Source organism: Lontra canadensis, unplaced genomic scaffold, assembly GCF_010015895.1.
Source record: "Lontra canadensis isolate GAN:19392208 unplaced genomic scaffold, GSC_riverotter_1.0 scaffold72, whole genome shotgun sequence".
Lineage (NCBI taxonomy): Eukaryota > Metazoa > Chordata > Mammalia > Carnivora > Mustelidae > Lontra > Lontra canadensis.
Window position 1 is genome coordinate 7,074,000 of NW_022631066.1, and position 20,926 is coordinate 7,094,925.

At 38.8% G+C, this 20,926-nt stretch overlaps 1 protein-coding gene across 1 annotated transcript in view; it reads right to left on the bottom strand.

Moving 5' to 3' along the window:
• Nucleotides 1-256: 256 nt before the first annotated feature.
• The window catches only part of TMEM236 (transmembrane protein 236), a 38,322-nt gene continuing 17,652 nt past the window's right edge, over nt 257-20,926 (bottom strand). Inside the window, exons 5-7 of the mRNA XM_032880972.1 lie at nt 20,585-20,657; nt 16,351-16,492; nt 257-966 (exon numbers count right to left, since the gene is read on the bottom strand). Of these exons, the coding sequence (XP_032736863.1) occupies nt 389-966; nt 16,351-16,492; nt 20,585-20,657 (793 nt within the window). The 3' untranslated portion in view covers nt 257-388. The remainder of the gene's footprint in view (nt 967-16,350; nt 16,493-20,584; nt 20,658-20,926) is intronic.

Sequence of the window (20,926 nt, forward strand, 5' to 3'; positions counted from 1 at the left end):
TCCTCCTAATCTTAAGATTTTACATATTGTTTTTCACAAATGCATGGTTAAAATTAACTTAGTGGGAAAACATGTTCTGATTTTTTTAAGGCTTTAATGGAGAGAGTTCTGAGAAAAAGTGTGGTATACATAACAGACTAAAATGAGTAACATTTTCTAGAGACCCAGGGGAGTTAACATAAGAATAAAACTTTGCTTAAATTTAACATCATTTGAATACATTTTTGAAAAAGTGATATGCTACAGTTCTTTAAAAAAAAAAAAGTGTATTCTCTACAATGTATTCCTCATTTCTTTATATAGTACAAAAACTTCGGCCCCAGAAAGAAAAAATTACAAATGTGTACACACGCATAATGTAGAGGTTTGACTATATTACATTTTCTCTTTAAAATGAAGATGTTTCGAAGGTAGAGAAAGCCCTGAATTTGGTTAAGTAATTGAAGTACACATAAGATACAGTCACTAGGATGTTTTTACAAAGGCCCAATACAGGTGTGATAGTTCCCAGGGCAATGACCAAACTAAGTCTAACAAAAATAAAGGGTAAATCCTGGAGAAGGATGCCCAGGGAATTCAGAAGAGGGTTCTGAGGAGTTAATATAATTCGAAGGAGAGAAATAAAACTGAATATGTAGACTGGGTATAGCCAGCCTGACTTGTACACGTCGGCGTGGCCAGCCACGCGTACCATTTCTATGGTGTCAGACCACAGCAGAAAGCTCCACAGGAAGATCTGGGCACGGTCATCCTGCCGGGACATTGCTTCCAGGATTCCTGAGTGAAAAGAGGGCTCTTGGGGTCTCGCCAGAACTGGAGAGGGGTTCTGTGTCCTCGCTGACGGTGGCAGTGATGCCTCGGTCCTCCTGGCCAGCTGCGGAGGGGAAGTGCTTTCTTCATTTTGCTTCACTTGGTCGGTCACAGTTTTTATTTGCTGCAAAGTATGGAGATGCCTATTGTCGTCACCTGCAACAAATAGATTTGAATTTTAAAACTTGTTGAAATGTTATATAAATTAAAATTTCATTTCAATTTTTTGTAAATTTAAGTGCTAAAATTTAAAGATAAAATTGTGAGTGTTCTCTTATTTGACATCTGTTTTACACACGGAACTTCAATGGGAAGCATAATGACAAAAAGAGGGGGGCACCTGGGTGCCTCAGTGGGTTAAGCTCCTGACTTTAGCTCAGGTCATGGTATCAGCCCTGCGTGGGGCTCTCTGCTCAGCAGGGAGCCTGCTTCCCCCTCTCTCTCTGCCTGCCTCTCTGCTTACTTGTGATCTCTCTCTCTGTCAGATAAACAAATAAAATCTTAAATTTAAAAAATTTAAAAAATCTTTAATTGAAAAAACCCAAAGGCAGAGAAAGTTCTTCTTCTTTTTCTATTTTTCTATATATGGATCCCAAGTCATGTTACCATTTCACAGTACTAGCCATTACTGGTTAAAGAGCTAAGCACTTCCAAACATTATCTCATTTAATCCTCAGGAAAAAAGTTGACAGATGGGGATTATGGTCCCACTTTATAAATAAAGAAACTGCAGCCCAAGAGGTGAAATGACACACCAATCCAAACACACAGTAATGGGCAGAGTTGGAATTTACACCCAGATTTGTTTGACCCCAATTGACAATGTCTTAACTTTATGGCTGTTATTACTGTCTAGAGGCAATACGTCATGTGCTAATTATAAAACATGCACATATCATAAAATCAAATGACTCTAAAAGTCCAATGGTCCAATCCTGTCACTTTTTATAAGATGTCCACAGGGATCACTACAACCCAGATCTCCAGCTTGGAGTTTGGTCCTAAGACAGAATCTGTTTGACCATGAGAAAATCTTGGTGAAGGGTGCTGCACAGTCTGAGATTTTTTAAGCTGTACTATCCTCAGAGTTTTTAACCAGTCAGTACAACTGATTAGACTAAAGCAATTTCTTTGTGGCCACAAGGCTATCCCTGATCAACACAACAGTCTTCTGAATAAGGAGGATATTTTCTCATGGACATCACACTGTGTGTGAGCATGTGGGTGCACCCACGCATGTGCCTCTCTGTGCGACATGGGTGTTGAGGCTGGGGAATTACAGAGGGGTCCTCAAAACTCAAAACTTACCACCAGGGAAACCTGAGTGGCTCAGTGGGTTAAGCCTCTGCCTTCGGCTCAGGTCATGATCTCAGGGTCCTAGGATCAAGCCCCTCATCAGGCTCTCTGCTCAGCGGGGAGCCTGCTTTCCCCTCCTCCTCTGTCTGCCTCTCTGCCTACTTGTGACTTCTCTGTTAAATAAATAAATAAAATCTTTAAAAAAAAAAAAAAAACCTTAACCACCAATGTTGATGGTATGGTTCCTATACATGAATAGTAGATCACATTATTTCTCAAACATTCATCTAGTTAAGCACCATTTTTTCTTTTTTCTGCTAAGAATTTGTTAGGTCTTAGCAAAGTTTACTCAGCAAACATGCTTATCATCACCTATTAAGCAATATAATAAGACAAAATCTAAAGAAGTCATTATACTGAATAGCTCTAAAGGTTAGAGACACGAAGTCAATAAAAATTTATTGAACTATATTGAACTGATATGAAAACATTTTAAAATAAATAAGTTATGATTAATGATTAATAAAATGATTACTATAAATAGGAGCTGTTTAAAGAACAAACCTGTTTTCCTTTTTTAAATTTTAAGTGCAAATTGCATAAATCAATAAAATAAAAAGAATCAATTCTTGATGAAATAGTACTTCTGATATGAATCATTTGTAGAAAATGGTAAGACCTTTAGAAACTTCTTTACCAACCTTAGATGACAGAGTAGCATGAATGAGTATCATTTAATAAACAATGATCAGGTAGGAAAGAAAATTATATACACATTACTATTATTTTAATACTCATAAAATCATCTCTTTTTAAACTCAGATGCACACTGGCATCAGTTCTATCTCTCGTTTTACAAAAGAAAGGAAAACAACATGGAAATTATGTTTCTTAGAGTATGTTACGTCCTGGAGAACTCTCCTTCACCTGTCTCTGTAGTTAAAACTGTTTGAATGGAAATCCAAATTCCTTTGTCAAAATCAATAATGCAATGTATAATGTGGGCTTTGGAGGCTGATTGCAAATTCAGCACTGTTTCAATGCCAGGAAGTGGCAAGCTAAGACATGACACATTAACATTTTTAAACAGTCAGTAAGAATCCTAATATCTGAGGATAAGAGCCACAGGATGAACAATTCTTAGCTAGAGTTCATTTTTAATAAAATACTAAAGTCCCAACCCATGGGTATTTGGTGAAAGTGGGGTTGGGAGCTTCATATCTCTCTAGAGCTCAATAGAAACTAGCTTAGATTTGGGGTTGCAGGGACTCTGTTGTCTTCTTTCCAAGGGAGAATTACTAGAACTATTGGCTGGAGAGCTCTGCTGGCCTGCCAGAGGGCAAGGTAGTACTGAAGATGCCAAGAAACTGTTTGGTTATTAGAATAGACCCACAAATTTACCCCCAAGCAATGTAAACTTTCATGTACTCAATACTATCCCATTTGATTCAATAACTAGCTCCCCTCCAAATCATTATTTTTTCAAATTTCCACTTTGTTCTTCTGTTGTGGTTGTTAGTATTCTATTGGGGGAAAAGGATATTTATTTGTGCAAAATCCACAAAAAATTTAAGCATGAAGAAAGAAATCTAGGGTGCCTGGGTGTCTCAGTTGGTTAAGTGATTGCCTTCGGCTTGGGTCATCATCCTGGAGTCCTGGGATCGAGCCCTGCATGAGGCTCCCTGCTTGGCAGGGAGTCTGCTTCTTCCTCTGACCCTGCCCCTTCTCATGCTCTCTCTCCTCTCAGTCAAATAAATAAATAAATCTTAAAAAAAGAAAAGTCTACACATTTCTCTAGAGCTTACCATTTCCCTGCAAAAAGTAAACGTAACAGCCATTCTGTGTAGCCCCCTACATCTGATGCCAGTCTCCAAAACAACGTTTTGTCTTCACTGTGTGAACTAAATACTTAAGAACATGTAATTTTAATCACAGGTAAATGTTTAAGTAGATGACTCACGTCTATTTTACTGGATTTTTTAATTATTTATTTATTTGAGAGAGAGAGAGAGACAGAGCATCAGTGGCGGGAGGGCCAGAGGTAGTGGGGACAAGCAGACTCTGCACCCAGTGGGGAACCCAACAGGGTACTCAATCCTACAACCCTGAAATTATGACCTAAGCCTAAACCAGGAGTTGGTCACTCAACCAACTGAGCCATCCAGGTCCCCCTTGATTATTTCTTTGTATTGATGTATTACCATCTCTAACTTATTCCCCAAAGTGTTAGATAGCTTACAGGGAAAACCTAAGAACAACGTAACAAACCAGTAGGGGAGTATTTTCTGAAGTGAGTATGCATTCCTCTTGGAAAGAGACTAGGAAAGAAATATAACTTATTTAAATATAAACAATGAATCTTGGAACACCGAAAAAAATAAAGGTTAAAAAAAAAGAAATATGACAGGCTGATGCATGAAATATGAGGAAATTATTCCCATTCAGAATGAAATACTCATTGAAGTCAGAGAAGGATACACATTGTATGAATTACTAAAGACCAATTAAAATCTAGAATGTCTGTGTAATTCTGAAATTTTACTGGAAAAGCTAACGATGAAACATAAATTCATTACTTAAAAAATTAAAATAAATAAATAAATAGGGGCGCATTGGTGGCTCAGTGGGTTAAGCTGCTGCCTTCGGCTCAGGTCATGATCTCAGGGTCCTGGGATCGAGTCCCGCATCGGGCTCTCTGCTCAGCAGGGAGCCTGCTTCCCTCTCTCTCTCTCTCTCTCTCTCTGCCTGCCTCTCTGTCTACTTGTGACCTCTCTCTGTCAAATCAATAAATAAAATCCTAAAATAAATAAATAAATAAATAAATAAATAAATAAATAAAAAGAATCACAAGGACAGGCACCGAAAACCAAGACAGGAATGGAGCTGATAGTAAAACTGCACTAGTGAGTCTCCCAGATGTCCTTTGGGAACAGATGGATCGTAGAGAGGCAGACCAAGCTTCAGCTGGGCATCGAGAATGGAAGCCACATTCCCACCTTGACCATGCTGTCACCTGGGATCACATCAATAAACACAGAAGAATAAAATGTGGCAGGGCTTTAAAAGGAAGGTCAGTGCTGTGATGAGAAATTCTCGTATAGGTCTGAGTGAGACAGGAGGTCAGGGAGGCTCATCTGAGAAGTGACGGTTAAGCAGTGACCTGAAGAATAAGTAGGAATGAATTAGGTGAAGAATGGAGAAAGGAACTTTCTAGGTGGTAGAAAGAGCGTGTGTGTAAAGATCTTTCAGCCACAGTGATGGAAAAAGGGCAAATTTCATAAGGAGCTGGGGAGGCAGAGGGGGAAGAAGAGGCGTGGAGCTCAAACCTAGTAAGTGCTCCCTACATACCAGGCACTGTCCCAAGCCCTTTCTCTGCATTAATTCACTTAATTCTGAGAATAGCTCTATGCCATAGATGCTCTTATTTTCCTACCTGAAAGATGCATAAACAGAGGCACAGAAAGATCAAAAATTGTTTCTAAGGTCACACAGCTAGCAAGTAGACCAGAACTTGAACCTCAAACCCTTTGCCCCTAGATCACGCTATCATACGTGGCAGAGTCAGACATGGTAAAGGCTTTGGACTTTTCTTCTGAGCTCAATGGAAGAGGGAGAGAGGAAGGCAGAGGAACCAGAAAGGACATGGAATCATCAGCAGAGAGGTTCTCAAGGCCACTGAGGCAACTGTTGTGAAATGAGACTGTTACTCAATTCACGGCAGCCAGGAAATCAAAGAAGTATTCGGAAAAAAGAAGACTAGCCTTGATTATCAGAACCCCAAATCTATTTTTCCTGAGAGAAAAAAATGTTCTAGAGAACATGAAATGCTCTAGAGAACTAGAAATAACACTCTGAGAAAAAAAAATCTAGACAAAAAGAAGATTATTAGTCATTACAAATATTTGAAAGTATATTAAGCACACAAAACACTTTTGGTCATAATCTTGGAAACTAAGGAAAAAAACGTAATAAATTAAAAGACACAACAGGGCATTTATATACATGGTTACTTTGACGCTATCTACTTCCTAAACTCAGCTGGACTGTGGAGAGTTTGTTTCCTTTCAGCAGCACATCTGAGCTCTGGAAGACCAGGAGCTTTGTTGCCAAGTTATAAAAGATGAAAGCAGCATCTACCTCACAGGGCAGTTATAAGGACTGAGTGAGTTGGTATGTGTAGAACATTTAAAATCATGCCTGACACACGGAGCAACAGTCGTATGTGTGTTAAACACATCAAACCCAACAATCACTAAATAGAAGAACACAGTAAATAGTAAAAGTGATCACAGTTTGTTAAACTTTGGTTAGAGTTACACTGTTACCCCGTCTCCCATTTATGGGCAGGGGCCAAAAAGTTTTCCCTGCACCCTCTGGAGAGACAGTGGTTTAAACACTGACCAGCATGCCACTGCCTGTGTTCAAAATGGTGTGCAAGTTTTCACCAAATAATTATAATTCATAATAATAATGAAGTCAAGACAAATACTCAACCCATGAGCAATTCTGGAAGAGCTCATGGACTTTCTCTAGAAAAAGCATTGAACTGTTTCCCAGTACATCCCAAAGTCTGTTCAATCCCAGTTCCCTCCCAAGCATGAGAAGAAACAAATGTATCATTTCTAGATTTTAGGCAAGGTAAAATATTTAGAAAATTCTTATGTCTTCTGCAGCTTGAAGGCTAGTTTAAAGACCATCTTCCCGGACAAGATACTATATTATATATAATAATGTAATAATTAATCATTATAATATACTAAGTATATTATATAGACAATTATAAATCTATAATATGCATTGATATATGATAATTATCCATTATATAATACTAATTTAAATAAAACAAAGTAAAATGTTAAAAAGCATATGGGTATCTTATTTCCAAATACACATAATTCTAAACTCTGAAATGCCTCTACTACTAAGTGCTTGGACATAGACCAAATCTTGGAATCCCAGCAGGAACCCAAGCTGGGTGACAAAAATGGACACCTGTGTCCAAATGGGAATGAGCCTGTTTTTAGTCTTCAAAGCACTTGCCTCAGCTTTAATTATACCCATTTGCTAGTGTAGTTCACTGATGTGTTATTACGTCCACTAAACCGAGGGCTCCATAAAAGGGGGAAGGAACTTTGCCTGTTTTCACTCACCGCCGTACCCCTAGGACCTAGCGGAGCTCCTGGTATACAAGAGATCCTCCCTAAAGATTTGCCGTATGAAAGATGGGAGACATTCCTGTTCCAGGGTCTGTTCGCATAAGCAAGCAATGGGCGTCTTGCGGGGGAAATGTACACGAAGACAAGTAGGTCAAAGCACCCAAACCACGCGGAATAACAACACACGCCCCTCCACCGTCCATTCACCAGCAAGAAGGCCTCTGGAGTCCTGCACAGGGTCAGCCACTAGGACTGCCGCCTGCCCCAGGTCCCAAAGAGAGCTCTGTAAGAGAGACCAGGCAACTGATAAAGCCAACAAGCACAGCCCTGGGGGACATTAGGAGGTCCTGGCAGCAGGGCCTGGGTACTCAACGGTGGGAGAGGATGTCACACATGGCTTTGGGCCCAGGATGCCAGCCAGTGCAAAGTGTCCCCGGCACTGCCCAGCAGGACTGGGACAAGCAGATGACTCCTACAGCAGCAGCCTGATTCAAGACATTGCCAAGGCTTCCCAGACCCTGGAGGCATTGGGAGTCACCAGTCAGGGAACAAAAATGTCCATGGGTGATTCCAAGAAGACAGTGTTTTGAGTTCATAGGAAACAGACTAAACATCCCGCCCCCACTCAGAAATAGAGGGACTTGGGGTTCTGAAATAGCAACAAAATGGTGCTCCATACAAAGGACCCGCCATGTTTAACATGGAATGACCCAGAAAGTCCATACGTTATGTAGACCATCATCAGCTCAACCTACTTTGTTCTCTTCACTCCAAGACAAGAAAATCGAGATTTTTTTTTTTTACCATTTTATTTATTTATTTGACAGAGAGAGCACACAAGCTGGGGGAGGAAGAGAGGAAGAGGGAGAATCAGGCTCCCTGCTGAGCAGAGAGCCCACATGGGGCTCCATCCCAGAACCCTGGGGTCATGACCCGAGCTGAAGATGACACCTAACTCAATGAACCACCCCCAGGGCACTCCAAGGAAATCTATATATTCAAAATCAAGGACCTAGGCCTTTACTTTCAATCTGGGGCCATACTCTTTGCTGACTATAATGATAGGAAGAACAAGGCTCAGTATTGTAACAAAGTAATGCAGGGTGAGTTCTTCATGTTCCCTTACTTCTGTCAGTCTCCCTAAAATATTTTCTTTGAAAATATCCTGCAACCCTCAGGAATCTCACTTTAGATATTGAAATTGTTCATAATTTCCCCCATGTAGGAAGAAAGCAACAATTGAATACAGAATTGTTATAATCATGTGAAGTTGTCCTAATCAAAGGTCACAATTCAATAGCACCCTTATGTCCTCTGTCTTTTGGCCTGGGGATCGCCACAATATAGTTCTTGGCCTGATACATGCTGACCTAATCCTGACAGCTGGTACTTCATTAGAAGGTATAAATCAGAAATTCTATCCTTCTCTCATCCCAGTCTGGTAAAGAGCTACTTATTTCTTGAGAGGAGGGAAAAATCCTGGAACTAACGTACGTACTTTTCTGAAACTTCCTTCTTCTAAACAGCAAGAAGAGGGTGTGAAGGAAATACTCCCCCTTTTTGGCATAGCACCGAACAGAGTGTTCCTCATACGTACTCTCTAAACCCATTGCAAAACACATTATGGAAACCCAGCTCACACGCTGGGCACATATTGTATAATAAGCTTTTTCTTAAAAAGAAACAAAGGGGAACTCAAAGTGCCATTTATTTTATTCAGACAAAAGCAGCGTCCCCCTCCCCTCCCCCCACCCCCACCCCCCTGCCTTTATTGTGGCATCTCTTATATTCTATCTGGTTAAAGTGTGCTGCATTCCATTTCAAGGAAATCTGGAAAGCAAATGGCTTCAGGAATTTGGATTTGGGCTCTCAGCTTTTAACCTGGGATGCATCACAATTCCCAATACTTCCTATCACCAGGGGCTCTCAGCCAGGGCCGGTATCAGAACTTTTATTGTCCATGGAACTTTTAAACAATTGCGGATGCCAGGCCTTAAAACCTTACATATATTTCAAGCCAGAAATTGCTAGTCTAGGCATTTAACCTGAAGAAGTTAACTGTATATGCTGAGACCCCAACAACCTTCCCCTAGTGTACTGATCAGTAGGGAACGCTCACACGTATGTGTTGTGAAAAGACCCCTCTGGTGAGTACCCAAAAGGTGGGTTCCTGCATATAGGTTCATGGTGGTCCATGAACATGGTGGTCCATGATTCACTGGAGATAGTGTACAAGTTCAATAAAAATCATCATTGTCATGCATTTAAGAAACTGTGTAATTTAATAAGAAGAAATAACCATTAAAGTAACAGATCCTTTTCCTTCTTCCATTCCTGTTCTGCGAACCCCTAAACCTGGATCAGTCCTACAGTTCTATCTTTTCTACAATCAATGCCCAGATTTCTCAGTATCATTGAAGAAAGCTCTCATAATCTTGATTGGTCCCAGGACAAATTCCTGGTTTCTATCCTTTGCTGAACCTTATGCATCTCTCATCCATCCATTTCCTTGTCGTTGACCCTCAGCAATTATTCCAAACCTTACCCAACCTGTTACAGATTCTCTCTCTTCCATCCGTCCCCAGTGCTCTCTGCAGGTAACCTTGCTTCCTATTTCACAAAGGCATTGGGAGGTTAACAGGTACAATCGGCCCCTGCTTTCTTTCTGCCCATCTACTTGAATCACATTTACAAGTGTAAATCACCTGGGGGGCTTTAAAAATTCCTTGTGCCTGGACCTCTCCTTCACCAAAACTATGATTTAATGATCTAGGGCTCAGTCTGGGAGTAAAAAAAAATTTCAAGTCTCGTAGGCGATCTGAACATGCAGTCAGAAAGTAAAAACCACTGCTCTTAATTGGGGATACGAATCAGAATCCAATGAGGTTTTGCTTTTAAAGATTTAAATATGCCCAAGTCCCATCCTCAGGGATCCTGATTTAGTTTATCTGGGCTTGCTATGACTGGCATTGACATTTTTAAAGCACTCTATTAAGTCCTTTTTTTATGTAGGACATAACAGGAGAAATGGAAAGAAATGCAATAAAGGCAGGGTCTAAAATCTTTGTCAGATCAAGTAAATAAGCGTACTGATTATCATTCCTGATATTGGTTACGTATAAATTAATGAGTTTATACCCTACAGAGATTCCAACTTCTTCTCTTCATGAAACATTTAAATGTACAAATTTTTTGAGAAGTTAATTGGTAAATATTTATATCAGCTTGGAGTGAAAAAAAAAAAAAAGATTTTAAAGCATAACATCATAGAGTCCAGAAAGGAAATATCTGTAGATCAGATAATGTCCAAATTAGAAATTTCCTATATCAAAAACACCATAGTACAGTTAAAATAAAATAAAATAACTCTAAAATGTATATTTCTGACAGGCAAAGTTTAATATCCTTACTATTTACAGAACTCATGGATCAGTAGTAAAAACAACAACAACAACAACAAAAGAATAGACATATTGACAGAAAAACAGATCAAGGACGGAAATATATGATTTTTTAAAAATAAAAATAGCCAAGAAACCTATGGAAAAATCCTCAACACAACTACTACCTTAAGCAAATTATTAAAACAGTAACATAATATTTTTGCCTATGAAACTAGCAAAGATGAAAAGGAATACATTATCCGAAGTTACAAGGTTGAGGGGAAACGGTGTTTTCTTACTGTTTAGATGGTAAATTAGGGCATTCTTTAGAGGGGGGGCCATTTGATTGATTGACATCTGTCAAAACCCGTAAGAGCTTGCATATACTTTGAGCAAGAAATTGTACATCTAGGCATTTAACATAAAGGAGTAATTATCTAGGCTGCTGAGGTCCTGCAGCTCTTGGCCCCAGTCTGGGCATTTTCAAGAGACTGCACAGTAGGAACTGGACTAGGGCCACTGAGAGCAGATTTATTTGAAAATCTTACACTGCCGATGTCATTCCTGGCATCTCTCACTGATGCAACAGTGGAAACCACCTCCTCTTCAGAGCTCAGATGTTTTCCACTCAAATAGCCCGTTGACCTCACCTCTAACAAGCCATCTCTGACTGTGCAGATATCCCTAATGCAGCCCGACCATCTTGCCACCCCGTTTGTCCAATCCCCTATGAATGACCCCCTCTCTATTTGTCTGCATGGGCAGCCAGCCCATAATAGTCCCATTTCTTCTGGCAAGTGCCGTTGCCAAGGAGTCTGGGCATGTGCAGATGCTCAGGGTCTTCCGAGGACAACTTGTGGTCATCCTCCTGGTATCACTCGGCTGTCATCCCGGGGCAGTTAAATCTCTCTGTCCCCAGCCACTGCTTGGCCAGTGACCTACAAGTGGCTGCTAACTGTCCTACACAGTGCAGGGTCTCCCAGACACCATCCACCTCTGCCATCCATGCATGGTGCTCCAAGCAAGGCTTGCCTCCCCTGCTCAACTCAAACCACATCACCCTGCTCTTTCTTACCACATCCTTCTCCTTTTTTCTGCAACCCTTTTTACTTCCGAACAAGAGTCCTAACAATAGTGTTCTTCGTAGTGAAAAACTGGAAAAGAATCCAGTTGTCCAACAACAGGGGTTAGTTAATGAACCATGGTTAAATAAGTCAGGGTTTGTTAATGGGATATATTATTCAACTGATAAAAACCATGTACTGAAGGAGATATAATAATAAGGATGATATCCACCACTTCTGCTCAGAAAAAAAAAAAAGATAGAAAATAAGTTTCCTTAAGTGAAGCATGTTCACGAAGATGTTATCAGTTCTAAATCTCTAGTCTACAGGATCGTGGTTGATCTCCATTTTCTTCTTTTTTGCTTATGTTTATTTGACCATCTTTTTAAATGAATGAGTATGATTTTGGGAAAGCAGCACATTAGAAGTCAAACAGTTCAAAATGGACTGTTAAAAAATGTATTTGATTTTATATGTGTTTATATTCCTTAAAACCTGCGTGTGCTCTACCGGGATGAGCCTGGTATTGTAGTGCATTTTAGTGTGTTGTGTTGTGTTGTGTTGTGTTGTGTTGTGTCGTACTGTGTTGTATCACAGCCCAGAGCAACAGATCAGATGAGGATATACTTTGTCCTTTGGTGGTGAAGGGTCATGATTCCCAGGAAGCCATGGGCTGGAGAGGTACAGAATTGGACACTTGAGTTATGCTACTTGCCTTAGAGAAAGCCACAGGCTGTGATTCTAAATGGGGTCCTGGGTTAGTTTCCAGACAGCAGAAGGATCTGGGTTTTTTTTCTCCCCAAATGAAATCTTACATAAAATATCAACTCCTAAACAGCAAATGTTGTATTGATTTGGTTCAAGTAGGAATTGCAGCAACCAGTAATGCCAGTTAAGCCTCCCCCTTCTGCCTACATCCCCCCTACAAAGCAACTGGTAGGCTTCCCCATTCACTAGTTGAGAAACAAACAAAAGTTGGTTTTAAGAAGGCAACTTCCATTCCAGCAATAGGTTTTTCCATTCATAGTATGAAATCCAAATGGTTACTTTTGCCCATTAATTACATGTATACTTGGATTTCTTGAGGCCCAATCTTCCTTCCATGTAGAAAGCTTGCTTCACCATACCTGCCTAAACTCCTACAAATCCCAGATACTCTCTTTGGATTTTTTTTTTTACCTCCAACACCCTAGATTAAACAAAGTATTACTTCATATGTCACCCCACAGTACTTTAACTATTATACTCTATTATATCACTTGCAACGTGGTACCTGAGCTAGGCTTAAGGTATTTAAGTGAGTACTTGTAGGTTGAACTGAAAATTTGCCTCCTAACAACAACAACAACAAAAAAAACTTCTTTGTGGGTCTGGTTGCCTCACTGCTTTTTATGGAGGTTAAGAAATCTACATGGGGCAGGAGGAATCTAATGGTGGCCATGATTTGGGGTTCAGACAATATAAGTACAACTAATGTAAGGAGAAACTCTGAGATCCCTTGATGGTAGGGGAGAGGGGGGACTACCTCAAGAGAAGGAGTCTGGCTCTATCAGAATCAACAACAAGATCTAGTCATAGGAGGAGAAATGGTGATTTCCAGTGGAGTGGAATGGCCATCATTTGAACTTGTTGAATCCCAGCCAATCTGTTGGTACATAGACATTCTGGGCAAAAAGACTTGTGTTCCCAAATGAAAATTTATTGCTCTGCTTGGGATCTCTCTAAACAAGTAGCTCGCAGTGAAGTGAAGTCAGTATTCCAACTGTCAGAAGAAAGGCAGTCAGTCTAAAGCACCAGAAGAACATCAAGCAATATCCCAGAGGCAAGTAACAACAGTATAAGCATTTCGAGAGAGTCAATCAAGAGTGGTGGGAAAATAGCATGCCAGGTTTTCTTGTGCATGAGAACAATGACTGAAAAAAAAAAAAGCTGGAGCAATGGAATATTTAGCAGTCTGGACCAAGAAATGAGATCACAGAAGACTCAAGTTGGGACTGGCTTAAAAAATGAGAGAGGGAACAACACGGAAGAGGGAGAGGGATGGGGGTCCCGTCATTTACTGGTTGAGACTGAGGTAGCAAAATTCAAACAGAAATATCAAAGTGTGCTCACCTATACCCACATACTAGTAAGAGCTGGGGACATTTAGTCTATATATTGTGTTCCTATTATTACTTGTTCTCATGATGGGGACATGACATTATTAGGTACGACATATATCTGTGAGATGGCTGTGTCTCGGAGATATGTGTGTCAGAAAATATTCCTGTGTGAGGCTCAGGATATGTGAGATGATGTGCTTGGCTGTTATGACATGGTGACCACATGAGGTTGAGATATTTCAGTGGGTAATGGAAAGTTAGCAGAAAGGATTCCCTGGTCCAGTGAAGACTGCTTTAAGCATAAGCGCATTTTTTATATAGAAGAACTTTTATTTAAAATTATAGGAGAGGAAAAGCTACACAAGGATCAAGCTTTGCTAGCTTAGAATTGAGATGGTTGAGATGGCACAAATAGCACTATAGATTACCTTAGTTTCATCAAATATAAGGTCATAACAGCTACAAGCTGATAGATGGGCAGGCATTTCAAACTCTGGATAGAGCACAGAACAGAATATATTCCATTTCTCAACATTTTCTAAAGGAAGCCAAATATTTCTTAAGCTTGTTCATCACCCACTCCTTCTCTACCTCTTGGATTCTGAATTACCACATGCAATGACAGCATATTTTTAGCATACTGGCTTATGTTCAAATTTATGCATTACAACCTACATGTTTATGAATTTATGTATTAAATTCCAGAGAATGAGAATACACCATAAATTCAGAATTCACATAATCCATTTTATTAGTATGCATGTTCAAAAGCTTGCAAAAAATTAAATTAACATATATTAATATTTGCAAAGGTATTTTGAGTGAATGCTAGTTCTTTTAAAGCATGACTTCATTAAATGGTAGAGCTATTAAACCAGACATTAACCTCCCCAAGTTTGGGCAGAGAAGAGCTCAAGAAGAAGGTTTTTGTGCAGTTGTACAAGATGTTCTCCAGTCTTGTCTCCAAGACTGACTTCTTTGGGCTTTTCTTATTTCAATTCTCAGTATCATTGTCATTGCTGGATATGGGGAAAATTCCCCTTTGATAATCCAACTCATCACTTAAAATATAAGATGCCAATAACTCATTCCCCAAAACATACATGTACATTTTTTAGAAAGAGAACTTTCGCTAAAAACTTAAACAGAATGTCCCCATACATGGAAGGTGCAGCGTTATTAAAAACAATCCAATTTCAAAATAGGTTTGCATCAAGAAAGAGTCTAGGCAAGTAGCAAAGGACATGGCAATTCCCGAATCTCCTCGGTCTGAGACAAAGACACCTGACTCTGGAGGGCAGATGTAACTCAAGGATACTCTTCCCTCAAAAGATGGCCACTGGCTATCATCTCATGTACTTTGTCCCCTGCATTATGTTAAACATAATGACCGTCCTCTCCCACTTGAGGACAGAGTGCAAAACATGAAGCTTAGAGTCTCAGATTTCCTGGTGGCCTCCCAACTCAGTTTTATTTTTCAATTTGAGGAGTAAGAGTGACTGGAAGAGTGGTGGCTCATGGTCCATAAATGATTCTTTGGTCTTTTCCTTCCTGGCTTTAGTAGTCATCCCTACTTGAATGCTCTTCAGCATTCTCCTAGTGACTCACTCAATTTAACCCCTCCACCCCACCAGGAAGTGATTAGACAAAAATCTACCCATCTCAAATATAAAATCTTAGCCGTGCAAGAACAATAGCATACACTTATTATAAATTAAACACAAATACTATGACATGAAATTAAGTGAAAGTTGAGAAAATTTAAGACCAAACACAATATTCAATTAGCAAAATATCTTTTTTTTTTTTTTTTAAGGCCAACCTAAATTTAGTTTTGACTGATCCCTTTGGAGGAATATTTGTGGCGTATCTTGGTTTTGTTAGTGTGATCTTTAGCTTTTTGACAATCCACAATTAAAAACACATAATTCTCTAGGATATAACTGCAACAGTCCCATTAATTTCTGTATCAAAAGTATCCAAAACTAAACTACTTATTTATCGAAACTTAAGGTTTTAAGAGAGTTTCCAAAAAATACAAATCTATAGCAATTTACTTAGAAAATTTTCTTGCTAGAGTAAACATTATAGCTTTTGGTATTAAAATTTGGTAAGTTTATTCATTTATCAGTACTACCAAAATACAAAGAAGAAAAACTGTCTAGGAATCAAAGTAGGTTTTAAAATAATTATATTTAGATATCTTCATTTCTGATCTTCTAACTGTAATGTTAACTGTAAGAAAGAGTATCATTAAACATGTCAGCAAATAACAGAGGGACAGAAAGGTGGACAATCTGTCAAACTTTTTTTTAAAAGATTTTATTTATTTATTTGACAGAGAGGGAGTGATCACAAGTAGGCAGAGAGAAAGGGGGAAAGCAGGCTCCCTGCTGAGCAGAGAGCCAGATGCAGGGCTTGATCACAGGACCCTGAGATCATGACCTGAGCTGAAGGCAGAGGCTTAATCCGCTGAGCCATCCAGGTGCCCCAATCTGTCAAACTTTTAAAAAATATTTATATTTAAAAGAATACTTACTCTTTAGCCGTCCTGTAAGAGGATATATCCTGATTTTTTCAATAATATCAACCACAACCAAGGAAGTCAGAACCAGAGAAACTGGCAGATCAGGTAACTTCTCAGGAAAGCCATCCGTCGAACCATTACTATTTTTTTGAACCTGTTTTCAGAAAACCATTTAGAAGGATTACATTTTGTGCTTTCTTTGTTTAAAATTCTTTTAATAGTCTGAAAGCCGCACTAAGTTATGAAGACATTTACTAAAATATTAGAAGCTTAATTTCCAGCTTTTCAGGTATTCAACCCGTTAAGCTTTTTTTAAAAATTGCGTTATGTTAGTCACCATATAGTACATCATTAGTTTTTTTGGGGTTTCTTTGTTTGTTTGTTTAAGATTTTACTTATTTATTTGAGAGAGAGAGTATGAGAGGGGAGAGGTCAGAGGGAGAAGCAGACTCCCTGCTCAGCAGGGAGCCAGATGTGGGACTCAATCCCAGGACTCCAGGATCATGACCTGAGCCAAGGGCAGTTGCTTAACCAACTGAGCCACCCAGGCACCCCACATCATTAGTTTTTGATGTAGTGTTCCAAGATTCATTGTTTGCATATAACACCCAGTGCTTCATGCAATCCGTGCCCACCTTAATACCCATCACCAGGCTCACGCATCCCCCACTCCCCTCCCTTCTAAAAACTCTCCTGTTTGTTTCTGGGAGTCCATAGTCTCTCAGCAACCCCATAAACTTTTGAACAACTTGTAAAGATGTAACAAAGATTCCTATCAGTGGGAGAGCTTTCAGCTCAAGATTGAGGTTGGTAAACACATGCGAAAATACTACAGCAGGCTCCTGGTAACGGTGGGATGGGCAATTTCTTCCCTCTCTACTGTGAAGCAGAGCCTTTGGGAGTCCTTAGGTTGAAGAATGAGGGGGACAGATATTGGATGGAGTTCAGGGTCTTCTAAGAAGGGAGAGCCCAGGTTAAACCCAACCAGGTTTTGGGACACTTCTTTCATCTGATTAAGGTATATACAAAAAAAAAAAAAAAAGACTATGGCAAACATCATATTAGTGGTGATAAGTTGAGAGTTTTCCCTCTGAGATCAGGAAGACCAAGGTGCCGCCATGACCAGTTCTATTTAACATTGTACTAGAGGTCCTAGCTGGTGTAATAAGGCAAGAGAATGAAATAAACACAGTAAGTGTCGGAAAGAAAAGAAATCTATATCTTTATTCATAGACTACATAGTTGTACATGGGGAAAAGCTCCCCGAAGTGGATAAATTATTTCTAAATACCAATAAAGGGAAAATGAGATTTTAAAAAATACCATTCAATGCAACCTCAACCAAAATTCAAAGACATTGCAGAAAATGACAAGCAGACTCTAAAATCCATATAGAAATACAGAAGGCAAGACATTTAGATGAAAAAGATATAAAGATTTACTCTTTGGGGTATAAAGAGCTATTATAAACCTAGAAGAATTGTATTGATATAGTGTGGGCAGAGGTATATAAAAGCAGACAGTGGACAAAACAGAAGACTTGAAATAGACATGTACATATATACACTTGATTTGTAAAAGTAGCACTGCAGAGAAACATGGAAAGACAGGATTTTTTATAAATAGTGCTCAGTCCATTAGACATTAATTGGGGGGAAAATGCACTCCCTACCTCACAACATATACAAAAATTAGTTTCAAATGGATTGTGAATCTAAAAGAGAATGTAAAACAATACAGGCTCCAAAATATAATATCGGAGGATATCTTCAGGTCTTTGAGATTCAGATTCACAGTATGACAAAATCTTTTCAAGCTACCAAAATTACTATCCACGAAAAAAAGAAACCGACAAATTGCACCGTTTTTAAATGAAGAACTCTTCGTCCAAAAATGGCATGACAAGTATTAAGTCACAAAGTGTGAATATATTTGCAATACATATAATCAACAAAGGGCTTGAAATCTGAATATATAAGTAGCTTCTGAGTCAATTCCAAAAAGATAAGTAACACAATAGGGGGAAAAATTGGCAAGATAAGAAAATACTCAGTTTCGGGGCACTTAGGTGGCTCGGTGGGTTAAGCCTCTGCCTTCAGCTCAGGTCATGATCTCAGGGTCCTGGGATCGACTCCCCTGTGGGGCTCTGTGCTCAGCAGAGAGCCTGCTTCTCCCTCTCCCTCTGCCTGCCTCTCTGCCTACTTGTGATCTCTCTCTGTCAACTACATAAATAAAATTAAAAATAAAAAGAAAGGAAAATGCTCAGTTTCATTATTGATGAAATGCAACATAAAACGGCAATGAGATCCAAGAATATACACACTGGGATGGCTAGAAGACTTACGAGGTAAGGCTAGCGAGGCTGTGGAGCAACAGGTATGTTCGTTCTCCACCAGTGCTAAGTCTAAATTAGTAGAATCTCTTTGGAAACCTGGCACTTGCTGCTAGTTGAACATTTGAATTTTTTTTGTCTTTTTTATTTTTTATTGTTTTATTATGTTATGTTATGACCCATCAATTATACTCCTGCATAAATTTCACCAGCTGAAATTCTTGCATATGTGCATCAATAGACATATTCAAAGATGTTCACAGCAGCGTTATCTTTAATAACCCAAACCAGACACATCTGAAGGTGGGCATCGAAAGCAGAAATGTAAGCTGTAATATATTCATAATATGAACTACTCTACGGAATGAAAATGAATGGAATACAGTTGTATACAAAAACCCGAATGAATCACACTTTTGAATAAGAGAAACCAGACATACATTAGGTAGATAAATAGATAGATAGATAGATAGATAGATAGATTTTATATATATAAAATTATATTTCTCTTATGAAAGATTCAAAACCAGACAAACCAACCTATGGTATTAGAAGTTAAGGTAGAAGTTACCTTTAAGGAGGAGGGAAAAGGTTGTCATTGCAAAAAAACAAGGGAGCTGGCAAAATTTTATTTTTTGACCTGAGTAGTGTTTACACAGGTTTTTGCTCTGTAGTATTTCACTAATATTGTTTTGTACACATGTCTGTTTGTGTCTTATACTTGAGTGAAAAATGAAATGAAAGGAGGAAAAAAATGTGTAACAGTGGATAAGGATGTAATAGAAAAGAGCCAAAAAAAATGTTCTTTTGCCCCAAGAAGGGCAATCAGACTACAAATATACCATCACTTTATGATAATAGGGTTGCTTAAAATGTTGTAAACTGAATTTTTAAAGGTCTTGGGAACTGCTCATGAGCTTTACAAAGTCTTTGGGGAGGAGAGAGGGAAAAAAGATAAATCTAGATACAAATATACACATATCGTTGTTTGATGGACAGTATGTGCATCAGGTGCAGCCTTCAGAAGTTATTCTAATACATTTATATATTGTCCTAATGTAGCATCTAGGACACAGTCCAACAATCGTATATTTCTAATGATATCATACACTACCCAGTACTCCCTTCTCTCATAAAGCCTATCATAACTATTCTGATTGTCTATTTCTCTCTCTACTATCAATAAATAATTACTGAATGCCAGAGGTTCCATCAAATTTCCTGAGTGTTCTATCCCAGTACCTACTCAATGTATTTCATCTGTGGAATATAAAGTAATTTAAGTTACTCACTTTGGGGAAGTGAAAATTATATACTTCACAGCATCATGTAAATTAATAAGGTTAATAGGGCAGTCTTCTTTGAACCTTTTTTAGACAATAAAATTCTCACAACCTGTGAGTTCTGCCTATAATATTCCCATCCTGTAGATACTCATCTATCAGAGTCCTTTTGAAGCTGCATTTAGTCAAAACCTAAAGTTTATTTTCAAATATATATCATGTGTGAATGCTTTGCCAATAGATGTATTATCAAAGGTCTTAGAATGTGAGTGGATGTCCCTTTGGATATTGTTTAGAACTGAAGACACTCAAAAGACATCTAGTTAAAAGAAACAAATACAAATCTACTTTCAAATTCCTTGCTTTTTTTTTATTATTTTGAAATTAACATTCCTGTCTCTCATGCACAAACACAGAAGGTATTTTTTTAATTGGCTGCTAGACCTTCCTTCACAACCACAGAGGTAACAATGTTCTTAGTACTTTAAATATATACATTGCAACTTGGAAGAAAATTGGATAAAATAAAGTTTTAAGAAAATTTTGGGGCACACTGTTCTATCAAATTCCAGTAACAGAGGAAATTTTAAAATCTCAAAATCTTGCAGCAGAAGAAATAAAAATCCCATACCTCGGTCACTGCGATAGAAAAGCTGAAGCTGGGAAGTGTGGTGAGTATAACACACATCATCATAACAGGTCTCCTAGCAAAGGAGAAAAAAAAATAAGCAAAAGCAATAATGTACAAGATCAACAGTTCCTGTTCCATTCTGCTAATTTAGCAGTTCCTGTTCCATTCATCTATAGTTTTTCTAAGAAACTACTGCTTCCCTATTTCCATTTCCCAAATGTTTGAGTATGGCAAAGGGCAACACATGCAAAAACCGGAATATTTTCTAGAACAAAGGGGTGAGAGATTTCCAAATAAGTAGCAAACCATGGACTTCTAAGAGCATCTACGTACAAGATGAGA